General features: G+C 42.3%; 1 protein-coding gene across 5 annotated transcripts in view; it reads right to left on the minus strand.

The window, feature by feature from the left end:
* Positions 1 to 459: 459 nt before the first annotated feature.
* Positions 460 to 21824, minus strand: part of CNOT10 (CCR4-NOT transcription complex subunit 10) — a gene marked incomplete at its 5' end in the record, with an annotated part of 34548 nt that continues 13183 nt past the window's right edge. For 2 of the 5 annotated variants that reach the window (XM_084260045.1, XM_084260044.1), the window contains 11 exons: positions 460 to 741; positions 2063 to 2138; positions 3330 to 3457; positions 3563 to 3598; positions 4398 to 4528; positions 6232 to 6345; positions 11428 to 11508; positions 14123 to 14299; positions 14949 to 15070; positions 20239 to 20441; positions 21644 to 21793. In XM_084260045.1, the coding sequence (XP_084116171.1) occupies positions 587 to 741; positions 2063 to 2138; positions 3330 to 3457; positions 3563 to 3598; positions 4398 to 4528; positions 6232 to 6345; positions 11428 to 11508; positions 14123 to 14299; positions 14949 to 15070; positions 20239 to 20441; positions 21644 to 21793 (1373 nt within the window). In that variant the 3' untranslated portion in view covers positions 460 to 586. The remainder of the gene's footprint in view (positions 742 to 2062; positions 2139 to 3329; positions 3458 to 3562; positions 3599 to 4397; positions 4529 to 6231; positions 6346 to 11427; positions 11509 to 14122; positions 14300 to 14948; positions 15071 to 20238; positions 20442 to 21643; positions 21794 to 21824) is intronic. The other 3 variants (XM_084260047.1, XM_084260046.1, XM_084260048.1) reach the window with 3 other exon arrangements.

Below are 21824 nucleotides of genomic sequence, written 5' to 3' on the forward strand. Positions count from 1 at the left end.
CTGCCCCCATATCCACCTCCCACCTACACCCCCAGGGGGCAGCTTCCCCCACAGAGCAGAGCTGCTCCAGAGCCTGGACTGTAGCTACACCAGGAGAACCGAGCTGGCAGGAGCAGCTTTCAGGAATCCAAAACCAAAGCTCCCATGTGTTGATACACAGGGTCAACACAACACCACAACTGCAGTGTCAGCAGGATTTCAGGTATGGGTAGTCTCCTTCCACTCCCTTCTCTTCAAAATAAAAAGCAGTGTTACTAAAAGAAGCAGTTACCCAAGCCTGTCAATAAACTGTCACTCACATTCAGAACAGACAGCAATCTCTTCCTCTGTGAAACAACCTTTACAGGTAGGTGGCCCTGCCTGTGGCAGGGGGGTTGGAGCTCTATGACCCTTGGGGTCCCTTCCAACCCCTGCCACTCTATGATGCTATGATTCAAACACCTCCAAGCATGGTTTTTTGTTTAGATGTTTTACTAAAAATTTACATAAATGAACACACTCCAGCCATTGGGGTATGCAGGTTAAAAAAAAATATACAAAATCCCACACCCTCCTGGGCAGGGCAGCAGCAGGTTGAAGCACGACCTCACTTCCTTTGAACGGTGGTGAAAGCCGGCATCTGAATGGGCTGGATCGAGTGGACTGGCTGAAAGACCGGCTTCTTCCGCATGTCGGAGAGTGTTTTCACAGAAGGGAGAAGCTGGTTTCTCTTGATGATCTGCAGTGCCAGCTGCGTGTTACCTACGAGACAACTTTACATTACAAAGAACCCAAGAAGTACCTTCATGTGACTGGCAGATCAGGAGAGCGCTAACAAGTCAGCCCTGGTAGAGCAGCGCCCTTCCCCTTCGGTGGAGTGCTGAGTGCTGACCTGGATGCTGCAAGTATCACACGAAAGTAACCGTGAAACAGCGTTACTTAACTCTAACTAGTCTTAGCAGGAGACATTGAGCTTTTATCTCAGAGCTGGAAGACACCAGAGCCCCTTCTAAATTCCTGAAGGGAGTTTCTTCTCTCCCCCATCCGCGTAGTGAGACTCTGGATCCCACACAAAATGCCCTCATGCTGTGACACTGCAGGCAGTAATACGAGTGGCAAGGAGGCAGAAGCATCTTTTTCAAAGTCGTCATCTGATTTTGAGCTGAATCCATGGCCCATCAAATACATTCCAATGTGAATGGGAAAAAAATTACTCTGTGTAAAAAATTAAATCTGTAAGATTGTAGGAGAAAAACCACTGAGTTCTGAAAAGAACATTTCACCCTCTCATCAAATACTTTTCTTTCCCTAAACTTTCAGTTTCAGAAGAGCTGCACAGTTCTGTTGCCATTTATAGAAGAAAAAATGCCTTTAGCTCCTTTTGGTTATATACTTGGAAGGGGGTGGGAGATGCAAATCCCACTTTCTACTGTCCTCTGCCCTGTTCCCTTATGTTGCAGAAAGCAAGGTTTCCAAAACTGCAGTTTAGAAACATCTTTCCAAGAAAAGCTTTTAGGAGGCTCAGTTCTGAATACAAACTCTGCAGTTCTTCCTCTGCCTGCGACACCAGACAGCTGCAGGGGAACACATGCACAGAACACTTCACCACCCTTGGACATGAAGCCCCAAGGGGCACAGGTCCACAACCACGACAGCTTCAACAGTGCAGCTGGACTGGTCTGCTCCCATGGCAGAATTCATGGCACAATCTTCCCCCTTTCCCCATTCTGTAGAGGTTTGGGGTTTCTCCCCACCCCCTGCCATGAAAACTTCAAAGGGAAGGGTTTTGGAAGGGTTCTCAATATGACAGGCTTTGCTACAGCACTTGGTACACAGCCCTCAACACAGCTTCTTTGGGAAACTTGGACTGCAGTTGCCTCTTAATGAAAAGCCTTTCAAGCCTTCTTTATAGCATAAACCTCATCAAGAGTTTTACTGAGCCAACCCAAGATTGTTGATTTCTGCACAAAGCATGGAAGAAACCCCTAAAATGTCAAAAATACCCAGTTGCAGTCAGCACTGCAGCTTAGATGTTAAATTAGGGGCGGTAATGTTGGGGGGAAAAAAAACCCTAAGTCCTTACCATTCTGTAGTTCGAGGTACACAGCCAGCAGAATAGCCTCTGGAGGAATCTCTTTGGGGTGGATCAGTGAAGCAGCCTTATTGAAAAAGAAGAAGGGATTGGGGAGAAAAAGTGCTTAAAGAGAAACATCCAGCTCAAAGAAAGTACCCCTCTAAGGCTGCTGCCTTCGCTAACAAATACACCAAATAATAATTCATAACCCAAGAGTTTTTTCCAAACTAATATGGTCCGTCAGGTTTATTCACGCAAGGAGAGACTGCAAGATTATCTGCACTGCAAGATTGCTTCACACTAATTAGCACCACCATCTGCTGTTCTGCTGTATGCTTATGTTAATTTGAATGTGTAATTCTTGGACCAATCTATGGTGGCTTCCTGGTGAGATGACAGGTGAAGAAGGTAACCTCCACGGCTCCAAAGTTCAGAATTCAAAGTTAACAAGGATCTGTCATTAACTTTCCCAATATTTTTCAGCTATGTAGTCAATTAATTTATTGTAGATGGAGATAACTACTCTACTCTACATCCACAGATGGCCTTACACTCCTCTGGGCTTTACACATGTGCCATGGAGCCCAAGCACAGACACCGTCCCAATCTGGGAGGAAAAAGAGTAAGACAACTGCCTTTGGCAGTGGAGAACCTCAGATCTTGCAACCTGTTCACCCACACAACTGCTAGAGAGTAGTCTGGAAGGCTGCTGTTCCGGTTTCCAGCTCAACAATGTGACTGACCAAGTGATGCAGGCTAAGTGAAGCCAGAGCAGCAAGAGCAGTACTTGGGAATTCTTGGGTGAGGAACATCCCTCCAACAGAACTGCAGCTTGGTGTCTCAGCCCTGAAGTTAATAGCTTAGAAAGAGAGTTATTAACTGGTGAGAGACAAGTCAACTCAAAGCCCTCAAGAAATTTCTCCTCTGAAACATAACCATTACTACTGGACCATTAAAAAACCCCAAAATAGCAAAAGAAAACCCTCAAACACCCAAACAATCTTAGAAAAAGGTGAAAAGACTTTTGAGTCATGTTCTGCTGCTTTGATAGAATCTAAAAAAGAAAAAATAAACTGCTTCCTGACACAAGTAAGAAATTGGAATCCTTCCTCTTAAGTTACTGACAGAGGTTGGTTCATAAAGGCAGCCGACAGCCGTCACCTCCAGCAATGCCTACAGCAAATAAACCCTGTAGCCAGGATTCGCTGTGACATAAGTGGCACGTTGAAGGAAGCACATTTGTCCCCAAAGCCATCCTGAGACTCCTCTTCCATACCTGATGAAGACACTTTCGAGCTTTGTCATACTCGCTCCTCAAACAGTAAGCGCTTCCAAGGTTAAACAGCATCATTGTTCGTGCAGATGTGACCGAGCTGGGGTAGCACTGGGGGGTCTGCTTGCCAGCTGCAATCAGAAAAACAAAACAAGCCCTCTTTTTTCCTTCTTCTTTTATTCCAAATTGGCCCAGCGAGTTCCTGCCCTCTGCTGAATGCCGTGGCTGATACTTACAAGACTCCATTGCCTCGTTCTCTCCTTTATCGGACCCTGTAAAGATAAAAAACCCACAACACCCATCATGATCTGTGAGCTTTTTGTAGCATTTTTGTAATAAGCTTTAAAAGATAAAACTTTACTTCTCTGTGGTCTGACATTAAAGAAGGAAAAAACCTTTCTGTTTTGTTTGCCCAAGAGTTTACACCACTTAAGACTTTCTGCCTTCAAGATCTTCCTTTCAGATTTGCAGAGGAGAACGATGACGTTTAAGCTGCAGGCACGTTGCTGAAATCAGAGCTGCTGAAGGCTTAACTATGCAGATGGGCTCTGAAGTATTTTTCTGTTACTGGGTACACACTCCCAGCCAGGAGGAGTGCAAGAAGATTAAGACACAGATTAACTAAACTGTCCCCACTCCCCTCCCTCATTCTCTCTCACTGAATGCAGTAAGTAGACTTCACTGGTACTCTAAAGCTGGTTTAGAGACAAAAAAGCTGGAAGAGAATTTACAAAGCCCACACTTAACCATAATTGCATATTTTAAAAAAACCCAGTCTGCAAAAGTTACCTTCAAACAAGCCAGAACACTGCAACATGCAGAGTTCTAGTTAGGGTACTGAATTAGCCACTTCAAAGGAACAACAAACATGCAACAGACAAACCAAACACAAAGTAGGAACTAAAGCCAGGAAAACAAAACCACAACACCACCCTCCTCCCCCCCAACCCCTCCCCAGTCTACAGTCTTAGGATGAGAGGTCTTAATCATCATTATATTTGTATATAGAAATTTACAGCAGGAAGGCAGCTGAAAACATAACCCGCTCTAATGAAGTGTGGATTCATTAACCTTGATCCTGGTCATTGGAAGAGATCCCGAGGGAAACATCAGTGACGTTCTCGGGGTTCAAGTGAGTGATGGCATCAGATATTCTGTCTAGAGAGATGAGAGCTTCTGCTGCATACAAATGCCCAAGAAATCTACAACAGCAAAGGGTCAGGTACAAATGTCAGCACAACCACCCCCACAATTTGTTATGCAAGATACACTGAACGAGGTTTTGGGTGCATGAAAACTCTTGAAGCACTGCCATGGAAGCAAGCTTGCTTATACAGCATCAGTGTAATACCAGGCTCTGCCACTTACTGCTTTTAGGCACTAAGGTCGTGAAACCATCTGCACCTGAGTAACACCCAGTCATTCATGCACAGGGATTGCTATTGCAGGAACACAGTCCCTTGGTATGGCTTTCTCTCAGAGAGTTCAAAAAGGAATCTTTACAAAAACACCCCAGGATACGGGTACATCTGTAATTTGAGGTGTAAAGTGACTTCACATTCACTAAAAAAATCAAGCTAATTCTGTAAGACATGCATTTCAAAGGACAGCAACTGTACAGGCCTGTCCATGGGGCACAAACACCTTTCCAACTGCAGGTTTTGCAGAAGAATTAAGCAAGTCTGATGTTTGACACTTGCAGGTTGGCTCAGCAGCTTTCCTTTTCAGCTTTGGAACAGAAGGAATCCCGTGGAGAGCAGTTAGTCTGGCAGGAAAGTCCATGCATGTTCAATGGACTTCAAACTAATCATGTAGTTGGTTGTGATGAATTACAAAAGAGCAGATAACATAGCAATCATCCAAAATAACTTCTGCAATTCAGATCTGATAGAGCAAATCTAACTTTCTAGATGCATTTTATCTCACTTAAGAAAACAGGAGGGGTTCAGTGTTCCCAATCTGCACAAAACCCTAGTTTCCCAGGAGTAAGATACATGGTGCCTCTGCAAAGAGCTCATGTCTGTTATGTAATGGTAACACCACCTTCACAAAATTATGTGTTGCCTTGCAAACTCCTTACTTGTACAATGACCATGCAAGAAAAGCTGAGCTGCTGCAGTAGTGTGAAACACAGGAGCCAAAGGATTTAATTGGCACAGACCGTTTTAGAGTACGCTGCCAGCATATGAAAGCAGCACAGGTGAGCTTGCTTTCTGTGCATACATTACCAGTTTTGAAGACTACCATTGCTGCCATAAAAAGCTCTGCTGCATTTTATCCTGCATGTGAGACAGGAATTCAACACACTAACAAGGTCAGAAGAATGGGGGCTAAAGCTGCCTTTCTTGAACTTATGAGTACTGGTGGGCAGGAACAGAACGAGCCTTGAACATCCTTCCAAAAAACACCTTGCCAAATGAGAAGTGCCAGAGAGAAACCAAACAATGGAAGCTAGGTAGGCAACAGTAGCAGGTGAAGCGGTCTGGGAGCCTGACCAAGCAAACCTTCCCCTTGGAATCTGTCCTTTCAGCAGCGTGTGGGCTGCTGCTGTCCACCCTGAGCTGCTCACTCCTGCCCCATGTGCTGTGCCAACAGGAACATATGAATTGGGACAGAGACCTGACAGTTCTGTCACTGCACAGAACCCATAGCTGGAGATTAACAAATAGCAATAAAAGCAGTGGCAGCTGGGAACAACATGGAATTCCTAGACAAGGAAGGGGACTTGCATTCCTGCGTGGCAATGAACATTTTTCCAGGGCTTCAACAGGCACATGAGTAGGCCAAGCAATTCTTTGCATCACATACAGAATTGGCAAGCAGCTACAGACACTGGAAGCTTCAGCTCAGAACTTTCCAGCAAAAAGCAGGGCTAAGAACGAAGATGTGACCACAACAGACTTACTTAAGAGACCCTGACAGCTTTGGTTGCTGAAGAAGTTTATCTGCGTGATTCAATGCCATAAGGTTATCCCCCAAAGCCAGAGCCACGTAAGCACTACACGCAAGTATTGAGCACCTGAAGGGGAAAACAAACAAAAGTTACATGAATTAATAAATTTTAATTAAAAAAAAAAATTAAAAAAGAGACAGAGAAAGGGAGGGGGGAAAAGCCATTATGTTAAATGGAGAATTCTGTGATTCCAAACGCAGCTGTTAAGTTTCTTTCCCATTAATTGCTGAAGAAGTAAGTCAAACTTTCCATAATGTCTCTGCACCAAACTGAGGTAAAGTGCTTTGTTATCTATGGCCTTAATCACATCCTTGGAATTAGGAGATCTATACATCATAAACCAAGGGCTACCTGGTGTGCTCAGTAAGATTTTGCAGTTTTGACCATAAATGCAGATTAAAGAAAGACAGACCTCACCACACGTGTCATTTCTCTCATGGATGGTTTCCCTTTCTCACCCTGTTTGTATTTTTTCTGCCTTGGACTCTGGTTTGTACTTCTCTGCCCTCCCCTTCTGCGGCAGCAAAAGGTAACAGATTTGTGAATATCTGTAAGGTGCAATCTACAGACATATAGTAGCAATCAAGTAAGTTGTAGCACATTTCACTTCTGTATTGTACAATGTTTGCACACAGGGAGACAATAAACTCTGGAGAGCTTGGCATTTCCAGTTTTGTGTTCGACTGAGAGCTGTAATCTGCTGCCAAGTCTCTGATTTATCCATGGCATTTTGTTGCTGTCACAGACTTCCTTATCTTTCCAAAACGACAAAATCTCTGGCAGCTCCTGTAATGAGACCCAAACTACGTGCACTTCTCCATCTTCCACCAATAATCCCACATCAGGATGTCATCGTTACACCAAGCTTCACACTTTGTAACAACTCCCTTCCCTGCTCCCCGCACAGAGACACAGCCCTTTTGGGATATTTTCCACTTCGTAAGACACCATTCGGTGCAGGCTGCCCTGTCCCCAAGCCTCTGCCTGCAACACCTTGCTGTGTGAGCATGGGCTCTGTTCTTCTCCCAGGAGGAAGAGCAGATTCCCTTAGTTGGGTCCCATGTTGGGAGCGATGGGAGGAGAGCCTTCAACTCTCCCGTCGGTAGGTGGGCCATTATTACCGCACCAACCTTCTAGCAACTGTCAAGCCCACTTTTGGTCCAGCAGTAAGTCATATAATTCGTGGCAGGACCTGGGGTGCCTTTATCCCCCTTTCCCAGGAGGCATGCTCTTTAATTATGCACAAGCAGGATAAGAAACTTCTCCCTACCCCCCACTTCCTCTCTGCCGTGCCCAGATGTCACATCAAATCTGAACACATACAAAAGCTTGAGAGAGGGAGAGGAAAGCTTCCCCAGCTCAAGTCCCAAACCTAAAATATTTCTGAAAGGTTGTGACTGGAGAGGGGGAGGGAACAGAGAAGAAAGTCTCTGTAATAACAGCCGCCTTCTGACCAGCCTCTCTTCATGGCTGCCTCAAGGAAGCACAGGTTTTAAACCAGCAGAGATGCTAAGCGTTGCTACCTAAATACTCTTAGTCAAGGCCTGCAGAGTTGGTTGCTACTGCCCCTTAACATCAGTACGTGTCTCCTATTTTCCTCAACTTTCTAAAGCCTACTTTTATTCCTGAAAGTGTAAATTCCAACCCAAGATGCACTCCAAGCACGTGGTAACTGAAACCTACTCCTCTGCTCTAAGGACTGGGCACTGTTTAAACCATGTAAGAGCTGGCAAGATTTTTCAGCAACAGCCATCTAAAGAGGAGGAGGAGGCAGCAAATATTCAGGTTTTCTTCCCTGCAGTCCTGTTCTTGGGGGCCTGGATCCATTGTTGAGGCAGCTAACCCGAACACTCAGGAGAGCTGACAGCTAACCGGAGCAGAAGAATCGCACCACAAGGGAAAAGACAAACTAGTTTTTCACCCCGGTCAGGATTCTGACAAAACTCCACAGGTCGCCTTTGAGCAAGGCAGACTTCCAGCATCACTGAGCCTCCCCATGCCCTAAATAAAACTGCCTTTGCACTAGGAAAAAGGAAAATGTTTTTTTAAACCGCCAGATTATGTCAAACAGCCTCTTGTGTAGGTTTAGGCAACGAGATTTGTCAGCCCACACCGACTGCGAGTTTACGGAACCCAAACTCCACATCTGACTCGGCTTATTTCCCAGGCAAACTACGAGCCAGCACAAACCCTACCCTGTTGTTCAGAGCTGACTATCAAGGCACCAAACCTGGCACTTCTAAACCATTTGGAGAACACTGTTAACCTGAAATAATTTAAAATAGCTAACTATGTGCAGTAGTGGATATAAGCTATCTGCTTTTTCTGTTTCAACACAGACAAAGCAGCAGAAAACATTAAGAAATGCAGAATGCAGGCTGTGCTGATTCAGTGGGGAGATTCAGCACCAACAAAGGGGAGATGGGGGAGAACTGCACAGTGGTGAGCAGTGAAGAAGAACGTGAAAGAATAATCATTATAGGCTTGCAGGATTGTCACAGTGTCACCCTGCAATCATTAGGTGGATACATAAGGCAATGCTAGGTAGGTGTGGAGAAGAGACAGTATATTGGTGAGCAATGGAGGTGTGGAGAAGAGACAAAGCATACCAGTGAGCAATGGTGGTCCTTAACAGTGTTATCTGTAAGGTAAGTGCCAGCAATGCTCCTGGAAATACTAGGAGAGGGACACTTCAAAAAAATGAAGTAAATAAATACAACATAGTGATGGACTGGAGAGGGCCAATGGAAGAGTCAAAAGGAAGCAAGAACGGTAAGGCTGGAACACATGTCTTATTGCCAGAGCTTGCAGTTCAAACCTACTCAGGACAAAGTGGCTGATCCAACTATTCATTTCTCTCTTGCTGCTTTGAGGGGGAAGCCTCACTTTTCACACAGAGCTGCTCAATCTAAGGGAAAAAAGGCTGTCTATCCTAACTTTTACAATAAAATCCACAACATTTTCCAACGGTAGCACTGTGGCCTACCAGAACCCCTTTACTCTTGATGAGGCCTAACAGTGTTCGGTTGTTCTGGTGCTCTGAAACGTACCACAGGCCGAGAGCAGAGCAGGGCAAACTGGTCTCTTGGAGGACAAGAAGCAAGGAGCAGAACTGTTTGGAAGAAACTCAGAAGCAAAAGCTGGAGTTTCTACTTCTTATGCATAAATTCTTTGCAATGTTTGGTGTCCTCAGACTTCTGCTTGTCGCTTTTAAAACCTTGCAACTGAATTACTGCTTATTATGAGAGCGGCCTGTCCAACTCAACTCATTTGAGCACAACTACAGGACAATACATATGATACATAAGCCTTGTTTAGATATAGTATTTTTAATTTTCAAGAACTATTTAAGGGCAAGGTTAGCCAATCCCTTTAGATTCCTATTAGCATGTGCAACTGTACAAAATCATGTCAAAAAAAACCCCAAACAAGCAAGCATTTCAATTCCCCATTTCAATTCTGGAAGCAATAGCAGTTTTTCAACCCAGTGAGTTACCAGGGAAAAACTGAATTTAACAGACACCTATTCCTCAGGATAATCCTTGCCATCACTCTTTCTTACTTTGACTGAGCTGGCAAGAATTTTGATTCGCTCACCTGGATCCTTACTAAGCAAGACTACAGCAATACACTAACATCTCAGTGTCATGTATTTTGCTTTTCACAGCTATCTGCAGAAATCTAGGAATACTTTTAGCAGAATCACTCTCTGGGGATGTCTAGTCCTCTGGATTTCACCATCAGAGTAAGTATTGCAGAAAAAAAAAAAAGAGAACCACCAATGCTTTTCCTTTCTATATATGATGTTCTTTACCAGAAGCAGTGCAATTCTTGTACACTAGTAAGTTTTTACTGACATGTTGTCAGGCTTCATCAGTAGATAACAGCTGATTATGAAAGAAAAGACCTTATCTTTTAAAAATAATAGTCAGAATGTGACTCCATGTAATTTTGACATGTGGCAACCACATTTTCAACAGACAGGAGGAAAAAAAACTCGAGACCAAGAAGCCACAAGCAACCCACAGCACTGGTTTTAATTCAGTGCTTTATATTTCAAGTAGCATATTCTTGTACCACTTCAACTTCAGAATAAATAATCAAGGTCTCAGTAACATCTCCTCACAGATTCCTGCTAAACTGCTTGTAAATGCATACAAGTAGATTTGCTACACACACTGGAGCAAAGGAAAGGTTAAGCTGGTCATTATAAAACACAGGTTACCTGGGGTTAGGCTGGAACAGAGTGTTTACCCAAGAGTTTAAGTGGGAAATTACTGTATGCTTTGTCCATAATGGAAACGTAAAACAGATTTCTTTTTCCTAAACAGATGCAGGCTTTACAGTAAGAGATATTTTCAGCAGGCTGGCAGCCACCTGAAATAATTAACATTGCCAGCAAATGAGAATCTTGTTGAGGAAAAAGTAAAGAGGTTCCAGATAACGTGATACTTGTTTAGACCCATGGGAGTCATTCTGTTTGGAGAGCACTCAGACCACTGAACAAGTAGATTAAGGGTCTCTGAGAACACAAAAAAAACCTACAGTCAAATTTTACCTGTGTTCTTCCAGGGTGATGAAGTCAAATGCTTGGACAGAGGCAATTTTTCTTTGTATTTTACACAACTGTGGATGTAATCCCACTGAAAGGTGCACCATTCTCATCAGAAAGTGGCATAGCTGCTATTACCACTTCCCTCCCCACCGCCCCCACCTTCCCCATTCAACAGGCTTATAATATTGTGGAGGCTGAATTCCAAATTAGCCTTATCAAGGCTTTAAAGGGAAAAGGTACCATACATAATTTCAACGCTTTCCAACCATCACAATAGCCATGTGTCAGGTATTTAGCTTTACTGTTTGTGGGACTGGATGGTTTTAGTTTTGCCCAACCTAATAGCCTGTAACAGGAGGATGGAAGAGACTGATCTACCTTCTGGGTTGAAATTCAGGATGGTTTCTATCTGTTTGGGCTCAAAGCCCAGAAGAAAGGAAGCACACACCTTTGGAAAAAAGGCATCTTTAGATCAACAGTTACAATTTCATGCTGCAAGTGCCTAAAGAAGGAAGATAGCAATGACTCCAGAATCACAACACAGTTTAAGAGGGGGCTCATTCAGTGGGGAATATTTTATATGATTTACTTGCCTTAAATTTTCTAATTCCTGTTTCTTCAAAGGTGAAGAAGGTGGAGCTGCAATGAATTTATCCTCTTCATGACTTTTATTGCTAGAATAAAAACAGTGCATTATTTACAGGGAGTAGCAATAAATACTTATTTTTTTCAGTGTAATAGGCACTGATATTTATTCACTCCATGTGAATAAATGGACAGCAAACATTCTGTAGCTTAAAAGGAAAAACCAAAGCTATTGAAAAGCTGAGGCACATGCTCTTACCCAAAGTGTGGTATTTGAGAAGGCAGAAGGGGGACATTTTCGGGTAAGTATTTGACTGACAGACCAAACAGCCCAGGCTATTCTCCACAGACTCAAGCTATTTTTGAAGTTTGGTGTAGGACAAGAGCTTTGAAGTGGAGAAGTGCAGAACTTGCTACATTTGTAGCCTCTCTTCTTTTGAGTTGTAAGAAGAGCAATAAACAAGTTCTCTCCCTAGACATCTTAAAAACTAAAATATTTGAGAAAGAAAATCCACAAAGTGCTACTGCTTCCTTTAGACCTCTAGTTGCCTTTATTTTTATTTCACAATTATTTGGATTTTTTTTAAATAAAATTGCACTTTCTTAAAGTTAGACTTTGCTTTTTTTTTTAGGGAGCAAGTATTTGCTCTGTTTAAAAAGCTTGCAACTTTGCTCTCCAGTAAGCCAAATCCCCTCCTTTTGGAATGAGGACCGAAGATGAGGTTAACAGCTGCACCTTGTCAGAGACAGACACTGAAGTTTAGAAAAAAAAAACCCTATTAAAAATATAAAAATAGAGTTGAAATTGAGTCTGTCCACCTAAGTTTAATTCTTGTTAATTACAAACAGGTAAGATAACTCTTAGACCTTCAGAACAGATAGCAACAGACTCCAAGGAAACCTGTACTCTGCACTTCTGTAGTGTACATGCCCCATGCCTTAGCCAAAAATTAGATTAAAAAAATACCCTTAACCACTGAAAGTATTCACTGTTTTCTTGTGAATAACAGAAGAATCCGTCTCAGAGTCAGCCTGCTCAATTAGTGTGATTTGCTTCAAAACCATCCTGTTCAATTAGTGTGATTTGCTTCAAATGCCTTATATCCTTTACTATTCTCTTGCAGAGGGTCCCATGTCAGAAGGGACAAATCCCTTCAGAATGTGACACACCAATTCAAGAACAGCCTGCTTTGTTGCTGGATAGTTTGAAATTGGCAATGACCAGGGAGACAGGAGGGCATCTTTCTAATTTTCTTTTAAATTTATTTTTAAGCCGAAGAGGCATCTGGTTTTGAAAGCAGAATAAAGGATCTTCCCACACAAGGCCTGTTTTTTTCCCCTCACTCCTAGAAAAGAAAAACCAACCAAAACAAACCCAACAACCCACACCACCAAAACACAAAACAAAAAGGAGGTCTTGCCTGAGTAAGGGCCACCATTTTGTTTTCATCACTGCCCCTCAGTGGGCCCCATAAGCTTAAAATTGAAGTCTCATTTCAACCAGGGGAGCTTCACCTCAATGGGCTGCATACAGCTGGCCAGGGGAAATTAATTCACAACCTCCAACCTCGTTAAGCAAAAAAGAAATCTTTCATTTGACAGGAAAGATTGTCATTGTGGAAAAAGGGTTACAGAGAGCAACCTTCAAATGTTGTGGCCGCAGCAACCACAAGTCCTAGCCCTAGACTGTCCCCAGCGACCTCGTCGCGTATGGGGATGCGCCTCATCCCTACGCAGCGCAGCGCACACGCAGCAAATCCTGCCATGTGACAAATCTTCTTAAAGTTTATCTGCACTGGGGGCTGACAAAAACCATTGTGCTGCTTCATTGCTCTCTGAGTAGTTCAAGTTCTAACATAGTCGCTTTATCGCGATGATACCGTAACTCTTCCCTTCTCAAAATGTCATTAATGAAAGCGCAGGCTGTAACCAGCAAAGTTACTCTTCAAAAGGAAGTTTGGAAAACATTAGAATCAACAAAACCCAAAACAAAACCAAACCAGACCAAAAAACCCCACCCCCCCCCCCTTCCTGCTATTAAACAAACATTTAACATACGTTATCTATGAGTTTTTCCTGAACCTTTATGGCAAAAAATAATTATAAAAAGGAGCTTTTTCTTAAACTTTTTTTTGTAAAATGCAATTTATTAAGCAAAAGCTCCAAGCTGTTTTCCTACTTATCTTCTAAAACTCGTTTCCCATTTCTAGTCTAAAACAAACACGACAAAGCATGCTAGGGCTGATGAATGTCAAAGCTGATCATGGGGAAATGTTTACAACTGAGTTGCTAGACACTTATATATTGAATCAAGTACAGGGCGCACGTGCACACACACAGAGAATCCCTGTAACATGTGAAACTTCACTTACAATTAGAGAAATGCTGATACGCACTGCAGGAGGGTGTGGGAAAACATAACATTTGCAGCACAGAAAGTAAGACGGCCAGTGGAAGAAAAAAAAAAGAAGAATTTCACTAATTCCTTAAACTTGTTATGAATGCTAGGGATCAACTCAGTATTTTACCTTTAATTTAGCACACCAGTAATCAAAACAAGCAGCTAAACAATTCCCAAGGATATCCCAACACTGCAAGTACATTGATTTTTCCTGCTGGCCAAACAGGACAGGTAGCAGAGGCACTCTGGCAGCCCAGAGTTACTTTGGACAAAAGGAGAGGTTTACAGGCAATGCTGTTTACCTGCACGCTTCACTGCTTTCACTGTTCTCTGTGTTCCCCCCCAGCTGATTACTAGTTTTAGATCCATTTTCCTGCTTTGGCTCCTGCTGGTCTTCTGGCAGTAGCAGCAAGGCGTTTCTTAGGCAAATCGCTGCAAACTCCATACTGGCTACAGGTATTGCTGAGGACTGCCCGTCACTTAAAGAGACACAGAAGTTAGCCAGTGAGTAGCAATCCTACTAAATAAAGAAAAAGAACATAAAAAAAGCAGAGCTCCAGAAAGATCTGAACACAGAGAAAAAAATACCCTAAAGAAGTTACACCATGTTCTAATATAACACATTGTATTTGTGAAGATATATGTATTGTGTTACTCTTACATATGGAAAGTACACCATGATGCTCAAATAGAGTGAGCAGATTCAACTATGTAATTACAAGAAGTTCTCTTGGTTTTTTTCTTCACTTCCTGAAGTTTTATGACAAAGCAACTACATTTTTCAGAGCTTTTCTAGAGTGGATTACTGGAAACACATGTTTTTAAGAAAGAAAAAGGACAGATTCAGCTAACTGGAAATATAAATGTCAGATAAATCCATTTCCAGCTTTAACGGCCTTCCTAGCTACAACAAATACACCGTTAAGCCCTCTGCTGGCCATCACAGAGGAGGCACCCCAATGACGTTTAAACTGGACTCACCATTTTAGCATTCCTCTCTTCACTACACTAATAATTCTAAAATGAACAGTTATTCCATGACAGTTTTAAGAACTGCTGATAAACAGACACGTATCCTTAACAAAAGCAACAGTAACAAAACACAGAGCCCATGGAAAACACACTTACTTATAAACGACGTTCTGTATTGACTGGGATGCTAGGACTATCTTACGGTGGTAGCCTTGACCTACTATAGATTGCACAATTCCCTTTTTGCTGGGAAGGCCTTTAGTCTCTTGTTCTGATGTCTAAAAGGAAAAACCAGAACAAAACAGAGGACTAAATATCAAGGCTGTTGAATGAGAGCTTGACAAAATAAGTGAAAGCTGCAAGACTTTGAACCCTGCTAAAGTGTAAGAATTAATAGCTTATAGGGGTACGATTTTAAATCCCAAGTACCACGAAGGATCAGGCACCTTCTATTGTCTTTGTGCTGCAGAGGGAATTTACTGCACACAGCGTAACCACAGATTAGTTCTGACAGCTTGTCTGATAGCCTACTGACCTAGTTTCTCTTCTATTTTGAAAGCAAAAGAACAATGAACCAAGTAGTGTTAAAAGCACTGCTAGGATGTCTAAAAAGAAATCACACAACCAGCCAAATACTGTTCAGCATTGTCACTGTAACTCTTGCCACCTCTCCCTGCTCACACAGCATTCAAAACGCTCTCTGAAAAGCTACTCTCAAACTATTTAATGGGAAATACGAAGCTGAACTACAACATACACAAAGTTACATTAAATTAACTTGTTTAATGGATTTTTGAGTACATGGACGTTCTGGGGGTCAAACAAACTCCAAGCACTCTCATTGCCAGTCCCAAGAATTCTCTTTGCACTGTATTTAGTGGGGTTTGTTCACAGTAGAACAAGCAAACAATCTTAACTTTGTTGGTAAGTAAAGTTAGTATGAAGACTCATGGTTGTAAGGAAAAAAAAAAACCCTAATTTCTGTTTTAAATAGCTATCACTTTTCAGAAAATGTATTAGAATCTGCTGTGAAGAATGCTGACAATTTACTGACACAAAAAATATACACAATGAGTTTTCACACGAAACACATGTTGTGGAAAGGTGCTAAGAACTGTGGAAAGAGAATAATCTTTCATATTTTATACTCTAAATTTACTAAAGCAGATTAAAACTAGCTTCAATGAAATGAGTTTTCTGTATGGTGTTCAGAGCATAAATATGAATCCATACTTAGATATCAAGGAATGTTACTGCAAATTGAGTTACAAGTTCAAATTAAACACACTATTGATTTTAGTGCCTCACTTGTCATGTCACAAATCATCTTACAATTGAAAGACACTTTCCCTTTGCCTTCAGTACTCATGGCACCCAAACTTCTTTTTTTCCCCCCCTCGTAACAATACAAATTTAACAAACTGCAAGCTGCTTTTGTGACCTGGTATACATGACACAACATCACAACAGTAAGAAGATGTTTTGGCTTCAGGAACCTGGCATAACCTGCTGCTTTGGCTAGCCTGCAGCAAATGCAGCAGTGCCCCATAAAAGGGTCTGTATTTCCCTTTTCCAGACTGCCAAACATTGTCCTTGTAAACAGAATCCTAGCTTTGGGTTTTTGCCACAAAACCTCCTATTATTCAGTCTCTCATACCAGCCTTCCACTAAAGATCATCTTTATCAATGTGTGACTTGTAACCAGTAGGATAGACAGGAAAATTTAAAAAATTTCTATGAAAAAAAGCTGTTCTTTCTGCTTTTGCTGTGCTTTATGAAAACTAAGTACTCAGAACTATCTGACACAGCTAGCACACACACCATCAATGTCACCCCTGTTTTGACCTGAGGCTCTTAAACCAGTCATCACTGGCAAGAGCTCTAGCCACACCAGCCAAGTCACGGAAGGCAAAGGCAGGGACTGGGAGCATGAGGAACTGCTCACTGAAGGACATCAGGTTTGAGAACACCTCTGGAACCTGAAGATGCACAAGTCTATGGGACCTGATGAGGTGCACCCACATGTCCTGGAGGGACTAGCAGATGAAGTGGCCAAGCCACTCTCCGTCATATTTGAGAGGACTTTGTAGACTGGTGAAGTCCTCACTGACTGGAAAAGGGGAACCATAACCCCCATTTTCAAAAAGGAGGAAAAAGGAAGGCTCAGGGAACTACAGGCTTGTCAGTCTCACCTCGGTGTCTGGCAAGATCATGGAGCAGATCCTCCTGGGAAATATGCTCAGACATATGGAGAATAAGGATGTAATTAGGGACAGCCAATATGACTTCATTAAGGGCAAGTTGTGCCTGACAAATCTGGTGGCCTTCTATGATGGAATAACAGAGATGGTAGACAAAGGAAGGATGAGAGACATCATCTTCCTGGACTTGTGCAAGGCGTTCAACACTGTCCAGCACAACATCCTTGTCTCCAAATTGGAGAGGAATGGAGTTGACAGATGGACTACTCAGTGGATAAGGAACTGGCTGGACAGTCCCACTCAAAGAGTTGTGGCCTATGGCTCCGTGTCTACCTGGAGGTCTGTGACAAGTGGTGTTCCTTGGGTGTCAGTACTGGGACCAGCACTGTTCAACATCTTTGTTGGTGACATGGACAGTGGGATCGAGTGCACCCTCAGCAAGTTTGCCAATGACACCAAGCTGTGTGGTGAGGTGGACACGCTGGAGGGAAGGGATGCCATCCAGAGGGACCTTGACAGGCTGGAGACATGTGCCCATGCAAACTGCATGAACTTCAACAAGGCCAAGTGCAAGGTCCTGCATGGGGGTCAGCACAATCCCGGGCACAACTACAGGCAGGGCAGAGAATGGATTGAGAGCAGCTCTGAGAGGGACTTGGTGCTGATGACAAGCTCAACATGAGCCGACAGTGTGTGTTAGCAGCTCAGAAGGTCAACTGTGTCGTGGGCCGCATCAAGAACAGCATGGCCAGCAGGTCAAGGGAGGTGATTCTACCCCTTTGCTCTCATGAGACCCAACTGGAGTACTGCATCCAGCTCTGGGGTCCCCAGTACAGGAAAGACATAGAGCTGTTGGAGTGAGTCCAGAGGAGGGCTACAAAGATGATCAGGGGCTGGAGCACCTCTCCTATGAAGACAGGCTGAGAGAGTTAGTCTTGTTCAGCCTGGAGAAGAGAAGGCTCTTGGAAGATCTAATTACAGCCTATGAATACTTAAAGGGGTCCTGCAGGAAAGTGAGAGGGACTTTTTACCAGGGGGCGTAGTGATAGGACAAGGGGCAACGGCTTCAACCCGAAAGAGGATAGGTTTAGATCAGATGTTAGGAAGAAATTCTTTACTCAGAGTGGTGACACCCTGGCACAGGCTGCCCAGAGAAGCTGCGGCTGCATCCTCCCTGGCAGTGTTTAAGGCCAGGCTGGATGGGGCTTTGGGCAACCTGCTCTAGTGAGGGTGTCCCTGCCCATAGCAGTGGGGCGGGTACTAGGTAACCTTTAAGGTTCCCTGCAACACAAACCATTCCATGATTCTATGAACTTCAATGCTGTGCCTGTGCAATGGGAACTTAGGCAAAGCTGCCCTAGAAAGTTATGAAGCTGTGAGTATCTTTCTTAACATTTTCTGAAATAGACACCAGAATAATGAGCACCCTTGAAAATCCCAAAGGAAAAGTTACAGATTTTGTATCTGGGAGGATCTGGATAGTGCCTGAGTCACCCAGGACAGTATCTCCTAGTTTCACAGATGCACTATTTTGGTGCTGTTTTCTGTACTAAGAATGAATGAACCTGTCTCACCTCTGAATTTTAACAGACTTATCCTAAACAGACACAGATCAACAGGCTGAAACCAAGATGCTCAGAATAAGTACAATACATCTGCTGTCAGCAGGCTTCCACAAAAAACTTTTCCATCAGAGAAATGTCAGATGGCAAAGTCTTGGCAGTTAGGGATTCAGTTGCCCAGCAGGCGAGACCACAGTAGCTTCAGATGGGAAGGCTGATCTCAGACTCCTTAGCCTATCCTGCTTTTAGGCTAGCCTGCTTGCAGTCTCACCCTTCTCAACCTCTAGTGGCAATTGAGTGGGGAAATAATGAAATTTGTGCAGCCAAAACTCATCTTAAAGAGAAGGAAAATCACATGCAAAGATTTCAGTGGAAATCAGAGCACATCTTGTTATCTTCTTCCAGTTTAGTCCTGTAAAATCTGTCCACATCTGAATTTGGACACTAGTTTTACAGTAGACAGAATCCAAAAAGAATAAAAAATTAAGGCATTTATATCACTTGTAAATAATGAAGAGCATTCCAGGAAGAAAGCTTCTCTTTAACCAGACGCTTGTAGAGGAGCACTGAAAGTGTCTTACCTTGCTGTCTGCTAGAACAGTAGCAGCAAACTTTCAGTCATACCTTTTACACCATAGCACCTATCCTAAAAGTGGAGACAAAGAATCTCTACTGGATGTATGTATGTTTTCTCCTGCTGCTCCAGATAATCTTTAAGATAGAAACTCATTGTTTCAGCAGCAGTAATGCACTTTCTAGAGCCTAAACATAAAAATCCAAGATGTTTCACTCAAAAATTTTCAAAAAAAGAACAATCCTTCCACCTCAAAGTATCAGCAAAAGTTATCAGTTGTTTTTGTGCATCACAGAGAACATCAAAACTCCAAGAGCTGCCACAAAATTTTCCTTCCTCAAATACTACAAATGGTCACTGACTCTAATCTCATCTTGTGGGACTGTTTTTTTGTTGTATATATAAACATACATAAATCCCATATAATATATGGTATATATTGAAAATAAACATTGACTTTGCAGCCAATATAAAATGAGTGTGGAAAGCTGAGGCATCATAAAATATCAATCAACAGCAAGTGAAACATTAATAAGTGAAAACATAAATATCTACATTTTAAATAGAGAGCATTCACTATAGAAAGAACATCCTGCCTCCTGTTGTAAAGTGATACCTCATTAGAGAGTTATACCAGTTTCTTTCCAAATAATATCTTTATGTTAATATCTAAAATGATTTCAAGACAAACTTGTCAGATGGCTTGGAGAAATCTAACATGCTTCAAACCAATTCAGATTATGAGAATGAATGCCAAAGGGATGTGATGGTAAATTGACAAAACAGCATCATGCTTAGTGAGTGTCTCCAGCAAAACCCCCTGTAACTTCAGAGAAGAGCAGCTCTAGCAGCCACTCACACCAATCTTTCAGCCAGCCTCCTCATATTCTTCTGATCTGGGAAAAGTCAGTTAAACACTGGGTCTCAAGACACGGTTTTCCTTCAGATTAAACACACAAACACATATATACATGAAAATAATTAATCTGGACCGACACAGAGGTGTTGCAACATTAGTCCTTTAAAATGCAAAGTACTACTTCTTCCTTTTTGTGTGCATGTGGATTTCATAACTACAATCAAAAGAAGGGATTTGCTAATCTACTTACCCCTTTATTGGCAGCAATGCAGCATTCTGCTATTCTCAGCCAGAGACGGGGGTTTGAGTGATAAACCTGGACCGCCTCGATCAGGCATTCGAAGGCGGCTAAGGGCCTCCCGATATGCAAGAGCTGGATTCCGCAGTTGTAGAGCAGCTCATACCGTTTGTTCGTCAGTAGCGTGCACATGGGTCTCCCTGAAAACTTTTTACCTGCAGAAAAGGGTTACATCGTATTGGAGAGTGGAAAGCATAACTCTGGGAGGAGAAGGGAAACAACCAGAAAAGTACCAAAGCCCCTTTCACTGCAGAAATTCACTAGTCTCCTTCTATAAATAAATTTCTTCCACATCAAAGCTGATACCAAAGACAAATTAATTGTATTCTTAGTAAAGGCTGAAGTACATTAAATGCTAACCACTTATATTCCTTGTTACTGGAGTTAAATGTCATACAGCAATAATGAATTCCAGATATTGAGAATACACAGCTCTTACTCATAGATTCCAGAAGGAAACCACTTTGCTGTTAACAACTGTTAAATGTTTTCTGTCTTCACACTGGTACCTACGACTGCACTTAGGTACAGGGCCAGGGGAGGAACAGGAATAACACGTTGAATTGTTGTAGTAACTAGATTTCAAACACAAATGAGAAATGAAAAAACCCACCCCAACTTCATCAGGAAATCATCTACTTGGAAGAAGAAAGCGCCTTAAGTATTATTAATCAAACTAAGAAAATTTATTGTAATGCTTATTTTCTTGTCTTTTGTATGCTTACAACAAAAGTAGATGGTAAAACTGACCATAAAATTAAACAATAGATGAACATGGCTCCTACAAGTCTGGGAATTCTTCAGTAAGAAAATTTGAGAAATTTTCCAAATGAAAATTTAAAAGTATTACACTCCACATTTTCTACATCTTCCAGATCAAAAAAAACCCCCAAAGAACCCCCCACCACAACCAAAGAAAAACAAAACAACAACAAACTGCACCCACCCCACACATGTTGAAGTCCTGATGATTCTACTTACTGTCAGCAGGACTATAAACAACATCTTTATTGACGCATAATAGGTCACAGACACTTTATTTTGTCATATCTCCCTAACTGATGGTCAAAGAATATAAATGCAAGAGAATTAACTGCCCCAGCCCCATAAAAGAAAACAGGAAAAAAAAATCCAAACACAGAACATATTTCATCATCATCATCTATTTTTGCCAATAGCAACACTACACTCTGAAATCAAGTTACAATCAAAATTCTCACCCTCTTTATCCCATCCTCTGCAAAGACATGGAACAGGATTTCTGCTGATAATTAATGCAAGCATCCATCCTCTATCTTCTTCATTTGCCCACCCCTCTTCTACTCATCATCTTATTTTCAACTCTTAAAAGTCTTACCTGGATCCGAGCTGCCCGTTCCTAGCTGTGCACATGCATTATCATTTTCTTGCAAGGCTTTTTTAAAGTAAAAGATTCCTAAATTGTGCTTTCCCATTGCAAAGTGGATGCAGCCAAGATTGTTCCAGAACATACACCTTAGGCATTCACCTGAGAGAACAGCAAAATACCATTTTTGTAA

The sequence above is a fragment of the Gallinula chloropus genome (assembly GCF_964237585.1).
Source record: "Gallinula chloropus genome assembly, chromosome: 2".
NCBI classification, from domain to species: Eukaryota; Metazoa; Chordata; class Aves; order Gruiformes; family Rallidae; genus Gallinula; species Gallinula chloropus.